The sequence below is a fragment of the Azolla caroliniana genome, unplaced genomic scaffold (assembly GCF_043228905.1).
Source record: "Azolla caroliniana isolate FFs.n. ecotype wild unplaced genomic scaffold, voAzoCaro1.0.p SCAF_15, whole genome shotgun sequence".
Lineage (NCBI taxonomy): Eukaryota > Viridiplantae > Streptophyta > Polypodiopsida > Salviniales > Salviniaceae > Azolla > Azolla caroliniana.
Genome location: NW_028230450.1, coordinates 19001957 through 19020201, shown reverse-complemented (window position 1 = coordinate 19020201; position 18245 = coordinate 19001957). Strand labels below are relative to the sequence as shown.

The 18245-nt window shown below is 38.0% G+C and overlaps 2 protein-coding genes and 1 long non-coding RNA gene across 4 annotated transcripts; 2 read left to right on the top strand and 1 right to left on the bottom strand.

Annotated features, from left to right (window-relative positions):
• Positions 1–1089: 1089 nt before the first annotated feature.
• LOC147854928 (Acyl-CoA N-acyltransferases (NAT) superfamily protein) lies at positions 1090–3858 on the top strand. 2 transcript variants are annotated; one of them, XM_087331582.1, is made up of 3 exons: positions 1090–1450; positions 1901–2486; positions 3201–3858. In XM_087331582.1, the coding sequence occupies exons 1-3, from the start codon at positions 1105–1107 to the stop codon at positions 3433–3435; spliced, it is 1167 nt and encodes a 388-aa protein (XP_087187708.1). In that variant the 5' UTR covers positions 1090–1104; the 3' UTR covers positions 3436–3858. The 2 variants fall into 2 exon arrangements, with proteins under 2 accessions (XP_087187708.1, XP_087187707.1); XM_087331581.1 differs by having other exon boundaries at positions 1895–2486.
• A 2440-nt stretch (positions 3859–6298) lies between these two features.
• LOC147854927 (calcium-dependent protein kinase 1-like) lies at positions 6299–9550 on the top strand. The gene is made up of 7 exons (XM_087331580.1): positions 6299–6879; positions 7481–7624; positions 8092–8244; positions 8356–8471; positions 8631–8798; positions 9025–9249; positions 9332–9550. Exons 1-7 carry the CDS (start codon positions 6351–6353, stop codon positions 9467–9469), a joined length of 1473 nt encoding a protein of 490 aa, XP_087187706.1. The 5' UTR covers positions 6299–6350; the 3' UTR covers positions 9470–9550.
• On the bottom strand, positions 9280–17924 carry LOC147854926 (uncharacterized). The gene is made up of 6 exons (XR_015531059.1): positions 17842–17924; positions 10910–11073; positions 10732–10826; positions 10540–10639; positions 9541–9634; positions 9280–9415 (listed from the first exon to the last, which is right to left on the bottom strand). It is a non-coding gene; the product is annotated as an uncharacterized LOC147854926 (long non-coding RNA).
• Positions 17925–18245: the final 321 nt, after the last annotated feature.

Genomic DNA, 18245 nt, shown 5'->3' with positions numbered 1-18245 from the left:
GACTAACGAAAGATTTATGCCTAGACACAAACATTTTAATACTTTTTTGACTCACCTCCACTCAACTCCAACACTGTCTAATCACTAATTTGTTATATAATTTTTTACTTCTCAAGTCTCCAAACCTATCTCATCCCTAATTTGTCATATAATATCACCTCAAATGGACTTTACATCAATTGTGGGGTCTTAGAAATGGTTGCCTCTAATGATACCACATGGTCTCATGTGATTGCAACTAACAGAATGTTTCGAAACTATTATCATCGATCCTATGGGTGGAGGGAGTCTGGACCATGGCACGATAATTTTGCCACGCATCCAACTCAAGTCATACAACGTGGGTGGCTAGCTCAAGAAGCTCTTTCTTTACGAATGTGGCTTTCTCTAGATTTTATTTATCCGACGTTGCATCTTTCCTTGGTTGTCTACCAAATACATCAATGTCCAACCTCGTGCAATTATCCTCCTGAACACCTGCATTTTTTGTCTCCAATGATTTTGCGCCGCATCGACATAGATTGTTATGTGGACGAGGAGTCAATCCGAAACCCAGCTACTATACAACACACTTCAAATTCCTTGTTTTCCTCGGCACGATTTTTCAAACGACTCAGAGTGTGGCGAAGAAGAAGACTAAGAAAGAAGTTGGAGACCGTAAGCTCATATATATATGTATGTATATGTGTGTGTGTGTATATATATATATATGAGATGAGCTTATGGGTCTGAAACCAAGAATGACAAACACGTCGAACGTGTGTGAACACAAGCAAAGCCATGTCATGTCCGCCCCGTGAATGTGAGGGGCGGAGGAACATGTCCACATCAGCACAAGCGACCAATTAGCCAGCGCCACATCAGCAGCGGGGGGGCGCAGTCGGGCCCCGGGCACCCGAGGATGACCCTCTTTTGAACACACCCCCATCCACTCTTTTAAAAACTAAGCTAAACTCAACTCCAACTATCATCTCCTTCTTCTTCTTCTTCTTCTTCTTCTTTCATTTCTTCTTCTTCATCTTCTTCTTCTTCTTTCATTTCTTCTTCTTTTTCTTCTTCTTTCATTTCTTCTTCTTCTTCTTCTTCTTCTGCTTTAAGTTTTTCATGGGAACTTGCCTTCCTCCTCCTCCTCTTCACCTGCATAATCTGCATCATCATCATCATCAGCATCAGCATCAGCATCTTCGTTGTCGCGCCGCAGCTCATTCCAATGCTTCCCCCCCAAGCAGCAGCCATGGATCCTTCTTCCCCATTTCCATGCTTTTTCATCGGATTCCAATGTATCGTTATGATGCATGTTTCGCTGTAACTTCCGCCCCATGCTCTCAGTTCCCATCCGCCTCTGCCCACGCCTCATCCCTAAGCCATGACCAAGAAGAAAAGGAACAACAACAACAACAAGCACAACCAAAAGAAGAAGATGACGATTCAGAAGTCGTTTCTAATCCAGGTACTACTACTACTACTACTACTACCGGAATAAACTGTGGGAAATCGGAAAGAAAATCTATTGCAAACATCTAGGTTAAGCTCAAATGAATAGGTTAGGGTTGATCACAGAGGAAACATGCCGAACTAGGGAGTTTATCAGTGATTATATCTTTGAGTTAAGTAATGAAGAAATCTGAAAGGAAGGGGACAATAAATTAAATGCAAAATCCAGACCGAAACTGTCAAGAATGATGGTTTAGAGCTAATTACCAGGGAAACCGATAACTAAGATACATAATGGTAAAGTAAAGGCAAAATCTGAACCAGGGTAATGAATTGAGATGATAATGTAGGGTTAAACAATGCTGAAATATAAATGAAGGAAATGGATAATCATAATACCAGGTTAATTGCAGGCATAATCTGGAAAAACAAGTCGATGATGGTTACTTTGATGTTGTAGGGTTAGTTAATAGCGAAATCAGAAGGTTTCCTTTCGACAAATCTCAGTTAAGTCTTGATCCTATGCCGATGTCGGTTCAATCACTAAATCCGATCGAACAAGAGAAGGTAAAATTGATCATGAAATGGAAGGTTATCCGGGAAATATCGAAAGAACAAGACAAAGGAAGCGGGGGGTGTGTCATCATTCGAGCATTGCGATTGGAGCAACTCGGTGATGTGGAGGATCTCTTGACGGATTCCTACTCGGAGCTTATGTGGGGCCCTTTGACTTACCGGCCTGCCCTCGCTTGGATCCTCGCCACATATTTGAGAGAGCGGCAGGCATGCCTCCCTCATGCAGTCACTCTGGTTGCCCTTTATGCCCCATCCAAACAACTCTCAACCAATAATAATAATAATGATTGCAGTAGTAAAGCTAATAATGTTGGTGATGGTGATAACATTGAGTCTCAATCTCAGAGATGGTTATTGGTTGGCGCCGTTGAGCTCTCTTTCAATGCATTGGGGAAGCCCAAGGATATGCAAACTCCTCACCCACCTGTCGATGCTCCTTTTCTCAGTAACATGGCTGTGAGCAAGAAATTTAGAAGGTTTTTCTTTCGTTGTTTCCCTTCATCTCAGACTTGATACTTTGTTGTGTCTATGTAGCATTCCTCAGAATATTGTTGGTTGTGTGTGTGTTATCTCTATCCTAAATCACTCAACCATTTAGGATAGAGATGAACTCATTAGCTCATTTAAAACCATTTGGTGGTCACTCTTTGGATGTATCTGGACATACACCTAAGGTTAGCTTGTACACAGTGTTAGGTTGATTCTTTGTTGTGTCTATGTAGCATTCCTCAGAATATTGTTGGTTGTGTATGTTATCTGTATCTTAAATCACTCAACCATTTAGGATAGAGATGAGCTCATTAGCTCATTTAAAACCATTTGGTGGACACCCCCTTTGGATGTATCTGGACACACACCTAGGGTTAGCTGGTACACAGTGTTAGCTACCCTGAGCTATTTTGGCAAGAGACTAACTTGTGGATGGCCATCTAGTTTACCAGTCTAGGCTGGATATCATGGGCATGACAATAGGTTTAGAATAGGATTAACTGGTCTGATAGGGTAGCTAGCATTTCATGGAGTCATTATGGCTAGAGATAGCCCCATTTGCTCATTTCCTTCCATTTGGTCTAGATGTCTTTATTAAGGTGTGATTAGTACACACATGTATGTAATAAGGTTGTATTTTGTTGTCCCATGTGTTTCTATGTGTTGTGATCTCATAGTGTGTGGATTGTCGACCTAATCAGGAGAGGCATTGGAAGGGAGCTTTTACAGGCTGCCGAAGAGCTTGCAGTTCAGATGGGTTGTAGAGAGATGTACCTTCATTGTCGAATAATCGATAAAGTACCACTCAACATGTACAAGAAATATGGTTATAAGATTATCGAGACTGATAATATTCTCACTCTCCTGACACTTCAACGTCGTCGGCACTTGATGCGTAAAACACTCCCTTCTTCATATTCTGAGGATTCCATATAGAATACATCCAGAAATGTTTCATGTATCATGATGCCATGACCTCATGAAATCTGTGAGACAAATGCTAAATTGGCAGGCGAAGGGGATGGGTTGACCCATGTATGCATAATTAGTGCTGTTGGAGATGTTCAGGAACATTATTTCTATCCCCATGCCCTAACCTTATTCAATGAAATCACTCGATAGGTACCCATGAGAGGCCAAGATTTCTGGTTATCAATTGGGGTTTTAAGATGGTCATTGAGAGATGGTTTATCATCACAACTGTAACTCGTTAAATTTGGGCAGCCTATGAATTGGATTGGCTCTTCAAATATTCTTTATCAATCAAACTCAGATGTATTCTCATCTTATGGATGGACTTGATGCATCCTTGTATTATGAATGGAACATACAAATTAACATTCTAACAAGGTTTTCGTATTGCTTTTGCATTGTATTCGTATTCTTCAAGCATTTTTTAGCTCTTTAGTTTAATTATCAAATGTTAGTCATAACAATATTTCTAAGTATTGTTAAGTAAAGAGCATAATGTCCAATTTTCTATTAATGAAGGCATAACACTTATCTACATACAAGAAATCATCTTGAAGGCAAATATTGTATGGTGGGAGAATGACATATTATTCTCAAGGAAAGAAGTGTGCTTGCTATGGTCTAGAGTGTCATTGGCTTATTATAGTGGTTTGGCAATCTAGAAGAACCCACGCTTTTGTAGTGCCAAAACAAGAGTCCAATAGACATTCCTTCCTCATTACCAACATGGCATTGTTATGATACTAATAAATGGTGAGCCCATATGTATGTCTATATGTTTGCACTTGTGGCACATGCAATTTTGTAATCCATATGAAACTTTGCATATCTTGTCATCCCCAAGAAATATTAGTCATTAATCTCTTATGATTTCTCTACATTTATCTCCCATCAACCTCATGGTTTGCACTCTAAACCTTGTGGTGGTTTATCACTTTAATTAGATGGACCTTTCAAGTTGCTCACCATCTTCAATTGCCATCATAATGAAGATTCATTTTGTAGGAATCACCTAGTGTATATGCAATTTAGCATCCAAACTTCGAAGAGATCCAAGTTCAACAATTCCATTGAAAACATGTTCATTGAGGTCAACACCTCCACTCAATGAATTGTAATATCTATCATCCACTCTAGTATAGAACTCTTGGGTTGTGGAAAGCGAACTTGCAAAGCTAAACTTTGGAGAGCAAACTACTGGGTTGGAAAGTAAAAGAATGGAAAGCGATTTGTAATTTAATTGTGACGCCATTCTTTAGGATTCAACAATTAAACTTGTAGTTTTAATCATAATATTCAAGTGTTGATTTTCAAAGTTAATAGTGTGAATATATTTTAATGAGCACAATATCAACCCATTGAACTACAACCTTTACCACAACATGATCGTATGGTTATACATTCAACTTTAAATGCATTTACTTCGGTATAATTGATTTGCTTGTCATATCTAGTTGATGGAGAGTGTGTGAAAAAATTGTTTTAATTTAATTCTATATATATAATAATTAATATCAATAAGATATAGACAAGTGGAAAGATGGTTTACTTTTTGACTCTTTGAATATTGTACTTGAAACAAAACATTGTTTTTTCTTCAAACTATAATCTAGTTGTTGTAGTTGTAATTATCTGCTTGAGATAGTATGCTTAGACGCTTTTTGGACTTGTAATTGGCTCCCATATCAAAGTCTTAGATCTTTATGTGTAACGACAATGCTTTCAAAATCCATGATTAAAAAGAAAGGATTATGGCAATGTGCAACTTGTTTTGAAACACGTCCTATTGTACTATTTTTTGTAATGACAAATTGTGTGATCGCTGGCCTCAACAACTCCTTTTTAAAACTTTAGATAAGCTCGAACATAATGACGGAAAACACATGCTAGCTCTACCTTTATTTAATTGAAACTTTGTTACCATCAACACATAAAATTTTAAACATCTTTTTCGATTTGGCCATATAATTTGCGTGGTAGGGTGTTTGGGGGGGTGGGGGTGAATTGAGCACATATATAGTGTGCTGGAGAGGGTGGGTGTTTTGGGTACACAAAGATATGAGAAGCATGAGGGGCATTTGGGCGGGAAGATAAAAAGAGAAACTCTCGGGGAGACAGGAGGAGATGATGAAATGAGCAAATATGATCCGACTCCTGCTTGAGAGGGTCTTTCCGAAACATAAAAGCTCGAGGGGCATTTAGGGAAATACAGAAAATCAGTTTTTTTTTTGGGAAACATAAAAGCTAGAGGGGCATTTAGGGAAATAAAGAAAATCAGTTTGTTTTTTTTGGGAAATATGAAAGCTGGAGGGGCATTTAGGGAAATAAAGAAAATAACTTTGTTTTTTTTTTTTGGAAACATAAAAGATGGAGGGGCATTTAGGGAAATAAAGAAAATTAGGTTTTCTTTTTGGAAACATAAAAGCTGAAGGGGCATTTAGGGAAATAAAGAAAACCAGGTTTGTTTTGTTATGTTTTGGGGAGCAGGGGAATTTGATTTTATAAGATTTTGTAAGAATCACGAGAGACAGAGAGAAAGAGAAGGTCCGCGTGATCAAGCTTTCCTTCTGTCTTCCATTCATTTTTTGATCCTTTGTTTTTCATTTTTAAATGTATGAGAGGAAAGCCATGATTCCCCCCCTCTTCCTTGTTTTTTTTTGTTTTTGCTCTTGTTATCCTAACAAACCAAACAAACAAACAAACAAACAAGAAGAAGAAGAAGAACACAAACAGAAAACATATACTTTGCAAACCCTAAACAGGAAATACCTCTTGTCTGCAAACACAACAAAAGCATTTCCTTTCCATCCATTCCATTTTGCATCATCATCACATTGCGATAATCACATCACCGCTTCGTTCATCATCATTGAGGAGCCATGCATCGCACTAGTGTCACTTCATATGTCTTGAACCGACATACCGAGAATGTCAAGGATCTCTACTTCCTAGGGAGGAAACTAGGGCAAGGCCAATTTGGTATAACCTATTTGTGTGTCGAGAAGAGCACCGGCAAGGAATTCGCATGTAAATCCATCTCGAAGCGCAAGCTAATCACACACGAAGACATACAAGACGTGAGGAGAGAAGTCGAGATAATGCATCATTTGTCGGGGCACCCGAACATTGTCTCGATAAAAGGAGCTTATGAGGATTTGAGTTCGGTCCATCTAGTTATGGAGTTATGTGCGGGGGGAGAGCTATTCGATCGGATCGTACAAATAGGACAATATACCGAGAAGCAAGCCGCTGAGCTAACTCGAACAATCGTTGGCGTCGTCGAAGCTTGCCATTCTTTAGGTGTAATTCATAGAGATTTGAAGCCCGAGAACTTCCTTTTCTCAAGTAAAGATGACTCTGCTCTTCTCAAGACAACCGACTTCGGCCTTTCAATTTTCTTCAAGCCTGGTGAGCCTTTTTTTCTTTTTTTTGCTTCTTGTATTGACAATACACCAATTGAACAACCACACATGCTTTAGCTTTGTAAATCAGTGCATCGAACAACCACAAATATTTTAGCTTTGTAAATGAATACCGCAAACAAGCACACATACTTTTTGCTTCTTGTGTAAGTGCATGGAATAAGCACAACTATTGTTTTCAATTTTTTAACTGAATGCATGAAATAACCTAAAATTTCCTTTTGCCTTCAATGAGAAGATGGAATCACCACTTTTTGCTTCCTACATGAGTACATCAAACAATCGGAAAAACAAACTCTCTTCTTAAATGAGTAAATTGATTGAACGACCATAATATATTTTGCCTCTAAAATAAGAACAAGTACTTCTTTTACTATTCAGTGGTATCAAATAACCACAATTGATTTTTATGCTTCACATATGAATAGATTGATCCAACAACTTGTTTATGTTTATTATATAAGAGTACATTCAACAACTGCAATTTTATTCTTTATGTGTGCATCTAACAACAATTCTAAAAGCAATCCTACCATATGAATGCATACAATCCATATGCTTAACATGTAAATTTGTCACTCAAGCAGGTGATGTTTTCCATGATGTTGTCGGAAGTCCGTATTATGTGGCACCAGAAGTCTTGACTAAGAACTACGGACCAGCAGCCGATGTTTGGAGTGTTGGAGTTATATTATACATACTACTTAGCGGGGTTCCACCTTTTTGGGCAGGTTAGTTTTAGTTGTTGTATATTAGATTAGATGATGTTAATTCATTTGTATGTGGGCCTTACATTTATGCTTTTGTAAACGTCGTTTGTATATGCTCTTGCATTTATGCCTTAGTATGTGGTCATAGATTGTATGCCTTTGCATGTCATTTGTATGCGGTCTTAGATTTATGCCTTTGCATGGCTTAGATTGTATGCCTTTCTATTGTATGTGTTTTTGGATTGTACGCCTTCGTATACACCATTTGTATGTGGTTTTATTGTATGCATTTGAATATGTTATTTGTATGTAGTCTTCAATTGTATGCAATGTTAGTTCTACTTTGGGTTCATCATATGTTAATGTGGTTAATGATCATATATGCAAAGCTCGTTATCAACATAACTGAAACCAAAGAAGGGAATACCACTTTAAGTTAGTCCAAAAACCTTTGATTTGAAAATTTTGCTGTTTGGATTTTACATCAGAACTAGAGCACCAGATCTTTGAGCAAGTGCTTACATCAGACCTGGATTTCGAGTCTGAACCATGGCCGACCATATCTACGAGTGCAAAGGATTTGATCAAGAACATGCTCATTAGAGATCCAGAGAAGCGTTTTACGGTTCATCAAGTTTTATGTAAGGCAAAATGCTTTTCTTGTGTATGTGTAGGTGTATTTATATATGTTTCCTTGCACTTTATTGCATCTACTTTAAGAGAGGAATTAATATTATGTTTTCCTTTATAAGCCCATCCATGGATCAAGGAAGATGGTGTGGCACCAGATGAACCATTAGATTCCGCGGTGCTCTCGAGAATGAAGCAATTCATGGCTATGAACAAAATAAAGAAAATAGCTCTAAGGGTAAGTGCCCATATTTTTTCAATTGTGCTTGCGTTTTCATGATAGATGTATAAAGAGTCCTTACGATACACATCTCTTTTTCTCGAGGGCCTACTTCATACCTTGGTGATAGATGTTTCTTTGTTTTACTTCTGATCATTTTTGCATATGGAACTGCAGGTCATTGCAGAGCAACTATCCGAAGAGGAGATAGCGGGGTTAAAGGAGATGTTTAAAATGTTGGATGCCGACGATAGTGGGTCCATAACATTTGATGAGCTAAAAAGTGGACTGAGAAGGCTTGGATCTGGTCTTAAGGATGATGAAATCCAAACTCTTTTGGAAGCTGTGAGTTGCAACTATTATGAGTTCAATACACCTCTTTCATTATCATATTAATGTATGAAAACACTCTCGAGTTACCCCTCTTGCAAAGCCATTACAGAAAACCTTATGAATACCTTTTTTGGGGGGTTTAGGGTTTCAAGTTTTCCCCTACTTGATTTATTACCACCAAACCTTTCCTTTTCCAAGTGGAATCCAATGAGTGACACAAATGCATTGGTCTTGACAGGCAGACATGGACAACACTGGCACCATAGATTATGGGGAGTTCATTGCAGCTACTGTTAGTTTGAACAAGATTGAGCGTGAGGAACATCTTTTTGCTGCTTTCTCATATTTTGACAAGGATAAGAGTGGGTTTATAACAGTTGATGAGCTCCAAAAAGCATGCGTCGAATACAACATGGGGGACGAGCCCATAGAGGAGTTGATTCATGAGGTTGACCAGAATAATGTAAGTATAACTAATGATTATGTGTGCTCTAAACAAACAATCATAAATATTTAATTAGTCTGGTTGTGCTCTTGCTTCACAGGATGGCCAGATCGATTACAATGAGTTTGTAACCATGATGAGGAGAGGTAATGGTACACTAGGAGGGAAAACGATGCGTAATATCCTGAATATAAGCACAAGAGGAAAGAGTTTCAGGGACCTTTTTGTGACCAAATAAATGACAGCATGTATATTTAATGGATAGGTAAATAGATAGGTAAGAGTTTGTATAGAAAATGGTGTCTTCACCGATTGATGGTCTTCCCCAGTGGCGTTTCTTTGTAACTAGTTCATTCTCATCAAGTTGTCGATGATGAAGATTACGCAATCTCTTTCTGTCTGCCTGTTCCTCAAGGGGAAAGAAAGAATGCGTTTATGTATAAATTATGGGACATAACTTTGGCTTCTAGAATGTATATTTTACAGTAGGTCTACTAAATTTATCATGCACATAATCACTTACAGAACTCAAGACAATATGAGAATTGTCACATACAGAAAAAGTAGCTTGGTACATTATACTGGATGAAATGTCACCATTTCTAAATATGCCTGATATTGGATCAAGTGTCAACACAATATTTCCCATCAACTGTCATTCAATCTTGATTGAATACCCATATAACTACTAACTAAAACCACCCTGAAATGTCCAAGATTATTTCGTAAACCAAGGCAGTGAACTATGACCATAACCTCCACATATGCAACATAAATAAACCCAAGTGCATTGATAAGCATTGAGAATGCAACAAAAAATCCCTGTGCCTTCTTGATCCAAAATGAGTTTCAAGGATTCATGAAACCTATGGGTAGAAGAACATTATGATATATATCAAAATGCATCCCATGAGAAATAACCTTCGGATCATAAGAGCTAAGTATAGAGCTTTGTTAAATGAAATTTATGCTATAGTTGTAATTTGCAAAAATCGCTATGGTTAATAGGGTCAATTGGAAGGGCCTTTCAAAAGCAGATTAAAACCTCAGTCTGCCATCTTGATATTAATGACCTTCTATAGAGGTAATATAAGAAAGGCAGCATGAAGAATATGATTTTCCACTATGGGTTGGGTTGACCATGAGCATCTTCGGTTATAAAGATCTGATTACTAACCATATGTAATATTAAACAATAACCACCTGAACTGACAAAACTGTATCTAGCCTTTCTTTCGAAGGGAAGGGGTTAAACAAAAACTCAAGTCTCACTAGGATTCCTAACCAAAATTGGCAAAGTATGAGAACCTTAAAGATTCCATTCGCACAGAATAAATTAGAGGTACAGATTTCCTGCCTAGTTCAACTCCAGACAAATGGATTCTGAGACTTCAATTCATGCATTTTCCTGCCAATGGTCAAGGAACATCACACGAATCAGCCAAAGAATTTCTATAACAAATTGTTAAAAACTCATAAAGGTCAACAACGAGGTGTAACCTTTGATAGTCTTTTGTTCGCATTAAGAACTCACTTGGTATATCATGGTCACCCCACTACTTGTTGAATGTCTGCCAGCTGAAATTGTGCAACATCTGTGTAGATTTATGTTAAAAAGACAAAAACAAAATCCATAACAAAGTTAACTGAAATCAACAAGAATGGTGGAATAACACACTTTGCATTCAAAGAATGGGAGGAGATCCAGATGACTTATGTGTCATCTGATTCAAGTTTCCATGGCTTAATAGGCACTGTATTCTCATGTTGAAGGCATGTTTCCTTCGCATGAGCACTTAGGAAGATAACCTAAGCAGAATCTCTATTAAGCTTTGACAAATCCTGTAGGAAGACAATATAAACACATGAAAAAGAAATGAAAAGTTTACCAACTAAACTGCAGATCAGATAGATATACCAAATAAAATGAAATAAAACACATACTATCCTTAATCATTTCAGTGTTACCAAATACCCGTACTGATTCCTTCACATATTATCATTAGGAGACAAAAGACCAGAGGAAGGAAGTCATATTTGAACTCATTAAAAGCGATTGAAAGATGAACGATGATGTGGATAGAAACATGAGAAATCCCCAAGAGCTTAGAACCCCCATCCTGTTATATTTTGGTGGTTCTATTGAAGTTTGTTAAATTTCATAAAGACAGGTCTCCATTTTGTATACTGATTTCATACCCCCCATGTATTTTCATTATCATATTCTTGCAGAAGAAAACTCTTTTACAACTGGTCATCAATACCCTCTGACCTGGATCATCAAGCAGTTTTAACTTAATTTGTTAGCTTCACGAGTGATTTGCTTGCAAAAGAAACGTTTAATTTTACGATCTCTACAAGATACAAAATGCGCTATTGAATTTAAGATTGCCTGATGTAACTGCATGCTTTTCAAGTATTGGATCGACAGTCTACATTAAAAGATCCATTTACATGTTGAACACATTGAGAGTACACAAACTTTGGGGAGTTGTGAGAAACTTACGAAAGGCAACTGGTCTGTATAAATCACTACCTCATAATATTGCATCCCAAGCATTGAACAAACTTGAATGGTGGTGGGTTATATCTCATCTTAGGAAGGATTACATAGAAAATTAGTTTCCCTCACCATAGGAGCTCCTCAGCACCAAATGACCATATGCAATAGGTGGAGAGGCTTACATAGGAGCGGAGGGGGATGATAGTATGGAGTGAGAGAAAGAGAGGGGTGTAAATGTACGAAAAGAGGAGTTAGGGAGAGAGATAGAAAAGTGATTTATGGGTATGAAAGGGGGTAAATGATGATAGGGATATAGTTATTGAGGGGGATTTGGGGATCTTTTAAAGTTAGTTTTTACTAAGTAGGAACGAAATGATTTGAACTTAGTCCAACATATAAAGGGTTTGGGTATGTCAATGAGTTGTGGGCCTAATGAGGTATCATTTTAACTTGTTAGTGATAGTGTTTATTTACATGGAAGGGATGGTCGGATGAGAACGGTAGATATTGGTAAGAGTTTCGGGGTTTTCGGAAGCAATTAAAGGTGAATCGAGAGTTTTCTAAGTTAGTCCATAGATTTGAAAAAGCAAGCCTAGTGAGTGAGGTTTGTCTAGTGAGTTTAAAAAAGTGATTAGTGTGTAAACTATAGAAGGTTAGAAACCTAAGGAGTTGGGGTTTAGTACCAGTTCATACTCCAAGAGCGTCATCTATGTATCTAGTGAAAACGTAGAGATCAGGGGTTTGTTGGGATTTTTTTCTCAGTGGGCTAGGAAAAGACAAACATAGACTCCGAAGAAATTCCTACCCATTGCAATTCCTTCGACTTGTTGATAGATTTGTGAGTCAAAGGATAGGACATTGTAATCTAGGACTACCGCACTAAGAGTGTATATATGGTTAGCTTTAGAGGGGTTAGATAATTTTCCGTAGTGCTTCTAGACCTACTTTGGGAGGAATGCTTGGGTAGAGTGATTCTATATCATAGGGAAAAAGGAAGCTATCCGAAGGAGGATGTAGTTTTAGCATAAGAAAGTGTAAATCCTTAAAATATTGAGGCTAGAGAAGTAGGATGGGTAGGAGTTAGTGTTGTAACCATTTGGAGGTTTGTTTGAAAATAGAGTCATTATACAAACATTACAAACATATAAACCTAAAACCAATTGGTGCCTTAAGCACCTTTGGGAGAAAGTAGATATTGGATACACGATATCCTCTCAATGGCTTGTGAAGGATGAAGTTGGCTTCCGTCATAGAGAGTGTCCCTAAGTTTTTTTAACTATACTATTGAGTCAGTATAATAGTTCTTCTAAGGGAAAGTGTGTCACTTTTTTATAAGTGGTGGTGTCTGAAAGTTGTTCCATGGCCTTGGCATGATAAGTGTCCTTGTCCAAAACACAAACACCCATATTCTTGTCGGCCAGGAAGATAATGATTTGTTTGTTTTTTCAAAGGGTATCAAGGGCTCTAAGGAGGTGGGTATGGTACCCTAGTGGTTTTGGGACTAGTGCTATGGAGGTTTTGGCTAAGGATATGTTGGTGCTTTTTTATTATGGACTCTAGCAGTGAACATTTTGTAGGTGGTAGCCCACTAGGGTTTGTTAACTTGAAAGGACTGAGTGGGGGTGAATCGACATCTCTAAAAAAGTGTTTAAGTATTAAGTGATCTGCATAAATGGGTGAATTCTGTAATAATGGTGTTGGGGGAAGGTGGCGGGGATGGTGGGATGTATTTAAGACCTAGACTAAGGAGTTGGCTTTAATTTTTAGAGAGGATTTCGAGATATTATGGATCCTACTAATAATCCTTTGGTTACTAGAGATTTGGTTCGACATTTTGTATTATGGGATTTTTTTAGTATGTGGAAGAAAGGGAAAATATGTTTGTGTTTTACCTAACTACATATGTGTCTTGGGTAAAGGGGGGGTCTATGAAATAGATAAATCAAACGTTTACTTAGATGTAAGACGTGTCCAAAATATTTATTTAACACATTTAGCATGCCTAGCTACCTATATTTTGGCCTATTAGATTGTGGGTGACCTAGTGCTTTTTTATGGGGATGAGGTGTTGGGGTTGTTTTGTTATGTGATGAGTTTTTGTGGTTTTTATGTCGGGGATAAATAGTTAAGTTATGAGGGTGTGAGGTGGGAGTGTGGAAGTGTGGAACCCTCAAAAACCATTAGTTGACCCATAATCTAGTAAGCCAAAAAATGGGTAGCTAGGCGCGCTAAACGTGTTAATAAACATTTTAGACACACCTTACACCCATGTAAACGTTTGTTTTATCTACTTTATAGGCCCCCCTCTACCCAAGACACATATGTGGTTAGGTAAAACACAAACATCTTTTCCCTTCCTTCCACATACTGGAAAATCCTATAATACAAAACATCGAACCAAATTTTGGAAACCTTTTCTAGTAAGCAAAGGATTATGAGTAGGAACAAATCTCTCTAAACATAAACTCACTAAAAATGAAACACAACTGCTTAGCCTAAGCCTTAAGGACATCCCACCATCCCCACCACTCTCTCCCAACAATATCCTAAAAGAATTCATGCACCTTTGTTGATCACTCAAACTAAAACATTTATTTTCAAGGATACAGATTCATTTTGCCTCAACCCTTCCAAACTACCTAGCCCTAGTTGGCTACCACCCATAGAATATCCACCCCTAGTTCTCATCATAAACAGACACCAACACATCCTTAACCAAATAGTAAACAACTCTAAGCCCAAAAACATTAGAATCCCATACCACCTCTCTAGAGCTCTTAAAAACCTGCGAAACGACAAACAAATCATCATCCTCCTAGCTGATAAAAATATAGGCGTATGTATCCTCGATAAAGACATATACTACACCAAAGCTATAGAACACCTCTCATATTCTACCACCTATAAGGGAGTTAGCCACTTCCCCCCTGTAAGGACTATTATACCGCCTCAATAATATAATAACAAAAGACTTAGGTACACTGTCCATAACTGAAGCCAATTTCATCCTCCACAAACCTTTAAAAGGATATCAAGTATCCAACATCTACTTCCCCCCTAGGTTACACAAAACCCCTACGGGTTTTCGATCCATTTGTTCATATAACAACTCATTTGAACAAACATTCAAGTGGTTACACCACCCAACTTCTACCAATACTTCTTCTCTAACCACAATATCTAAAAGTCTCCCACACATTAATCCAATCACTAAAAAACGTACACCCACCACCTAATAGTTTCTTATTCACTTTTGACGTAGAATATCTCTATCCCAATATCCCCTAAACTAGGACTCCAAGCCTTACGTAGTATAATCACACCCCATTTTTTCCCCTCAAACTAATATCATGTATACCCTTACTGCCCTTATTTTAGAATACCACTATCTCACTTTTGACAACGTAGTCTAACCAGCAAATAAAAGGTACAGCTATGAGTAGCAACTTCTGAGTCATATATGCCTACCTCTTTTTAGTATATCTCAAAAACTTACAACCACCGCCCCCCATCTCTTCTATTTCACCCGTTATATTGATGATACATTTGGGGTCTGGACATGCACCAAATCTCAGCTTTTAGAATATCTTGACTTTTACCCTTTACACACAAATAGTTGTATCAAACTTACCCCTCTAGGCTACCTTTCTTAGACATATGGATCAACCTAGAAAACTTACTTTTTTCATTTAATTGCTTTCGAAAACCTCTCAATTTATACCAATATTTACCTTTTTCATAAGAACACTCCTATATCAACCCAAAACTACTCTTAACCCTACAATCATTTAACTTACATACACTAAAAATACCCCAAATTTAGGCATTCATAATTTCTTTAAAAAAAACTATAAGGATCTAGTACTAGATCCTGAGCTTACTAGCATCTCATGCCCCTTCATATGTTGGACAACATCCAAGTCCATACATGCCCTCTTAGTTAAAACTAAGTTTTCAAAATCTCACCCAAATCCCCCCCTTAATATTATACCTCCATCCTAAAACCCTTTTCCATCACATTAAGAGCACCCCCCATACATCTATAGCCATCATTACACTCATTCCCCCAACTCCTTGAGTTTCTAAACTTTAGTTTACACACCAATCACTATCTTAAACTCACTAAACAAACCTCGCCCACTAGGCTTCCTTTTTTAGATCTATGTGTTAAATTAGAACACTCTAGATTCACCTTTAATAGCTTTAGCAAGCCCCTAAACTCTTACCAATATCTACCGTTCTCATTTAACCATCCCTTCCATGTAAAGAAACACATTATCACTAAGAAGTTAAAATGATACCTCGTTAGAGAGAGCATTGACTTACAGTTTTCAGAAATGAAAAACGTTTCTTTCATTGGTTTATAAAATGAGGTTTACCCACCCTTATTTATCCTTAGAATCTATAGAAACTTTCCGTTCTCTATTAGGAATACCCTGCTTTATAAACACGCACCCAAAAATACCCTCACCCGCACTATTTTCAGACTTAAGTATACCAAAAACTTACACTTAGATCTTACTTTAGACCCACAACTAACAAAAATATCCAAACCCTTCATATGTTGGACTAAGTCCAAATCACTTCATTCCTACTTAGGAAAAACTAACTTTAAAAGATCTCCAAATCCCCCTTAATAACTATATCCCCATCATCATTTACCCCCTTTCATACTCTTAAAACACTTTTCTATCATTCTCCCTAACTCCCATACTCCTCTTTTCCTACATTTACACCCCTCTCTCTTCTCTCCCTCTCCCTCTTCTCACTCTCCCTCTCACTCTCACTACCACTACCACTACCACTACCACTACCACCCCTCTACCCTCCTATATAAACCTTTCCACATATCGTATATGGTCATTTGGCACCAAAGAAATCCTATTGTGAATGACATGAGTTTGCTAATAATAGACCATCTTTTTCTAAAAAAATTCAATATTTTCTCTTATCTCTATCTCTCCCCTTCTCTTTCCTTTCCTCTCCGTCTCTCTCTCTCTCACTTTCTCCATCTCTCTCCCTCACTTCTTCCTTTCTCTTACTCTCTCACTCCCTCACTCTCACACACTCTCTCATTCTTCTCCTTTCTCGTCCTCCTCTACTCCCATCCATTCTCACAACTACGCATCCTCTCTTCTAACGTACATATATCCACCAATTGATGTACTGCTGGCACTCCTTGTATAGACCTTAACGGTCAACAACCCGAAGGTCAACAAAAGCATATCTTCCTCAATGTCCTTATCATCATAAATCTACCATCACACTTTGATAACCTTATAACACATTACTATCTATCTACCCTAAACCCTAACTCCCACATCCTTCTTTAAAAGACATTTAAGCCCCCCCCCCCTTTCCTCTCTCTCACACCTCTCCTTCTCTCGCTCCCCACAAAAACTCCTCCACATTGTTGTATATGGTCTTTAGAACTGATGAGCTCATGTTGGGCAAAACTAGTTTGCAAGACCATACCCCATTTCTAATAAAGATGTTCTCTTAACTACTCTCTCTCTCTCTCTCTAAAGGAAGGGTTAGTAGAGGATGAATATCCCTTGCTTTTTACAATGCTCTACATATAATGATGATATATTAAGTGGGGGGGGGTGAGGACTTGAGTATCATACTAAAGGAAAAACCTAGAAGGTTGAGTTCATATGTGTATGCCTTATTCTCTCATCGAGTCTTGGTACTTCAAAGTATGAATATCCCTTCTTAGGAAGGAGACACACATAAAAATAACTTTTGTACTAAAGTCCTATGGGTCTTTGGCCTCCATGGATGCTAAAAATCTCTCTGTCTCCCTCCCTCCCATATATTTCCACCCTCACTTCATCCAAAATATAAACGAAAAATGCAAATACAGAACATGTAACGAATGAGAGAGAAGAAGAGGAGAGTTTTGAGAGCATAGAGAAAGAAGAAAATCAAGAAGAAGAAGAAAAAAAAAAAAAAAAAAAAACTCAACTGTAGTAAATTACGGTAGCTGCAAAGTAACAATTATAGAGAGAAACGAAATGTTTTCTGAAAGATTGTTTGATGTTCTTGAACGACACACTATACGAGAGAAACGGTAGAGAGAGAAGGGATGCAAAAGAAGAACTAACCGTAAGAGACATATGGAGAAGATACAGTTGCTGCTATGAGCGAGCCAGCAAATGGAAGCTTGAACGGCAGGCCAGAATCTCCATCGCTCTGCAGATGATGATTCTTCGGAAGTCTTTCTTCCATCCGTAGGAGGTATGTATGTATGTATTTTGACTCTGGTTTTCACACTGTGTCCGGACAACTAATGCCATCGCTCTCGGTCCCGGTCAAGGACTTGACTCTCAATCTCAGGTCTTAGCTAACAATAGGCAACGGTTCTGCTAAACCGCGATTTAACGGTTTCAACGGTTCAGATCAGGTTTAGGACCTAGGTTTTTATTAACGGTTCGGTTCGGTTCGGTTCGGTTCGGTATCGATTCAGTTTCAACAGTCAAAACCCGCGGCTAAAACGGTTTAATGGTTT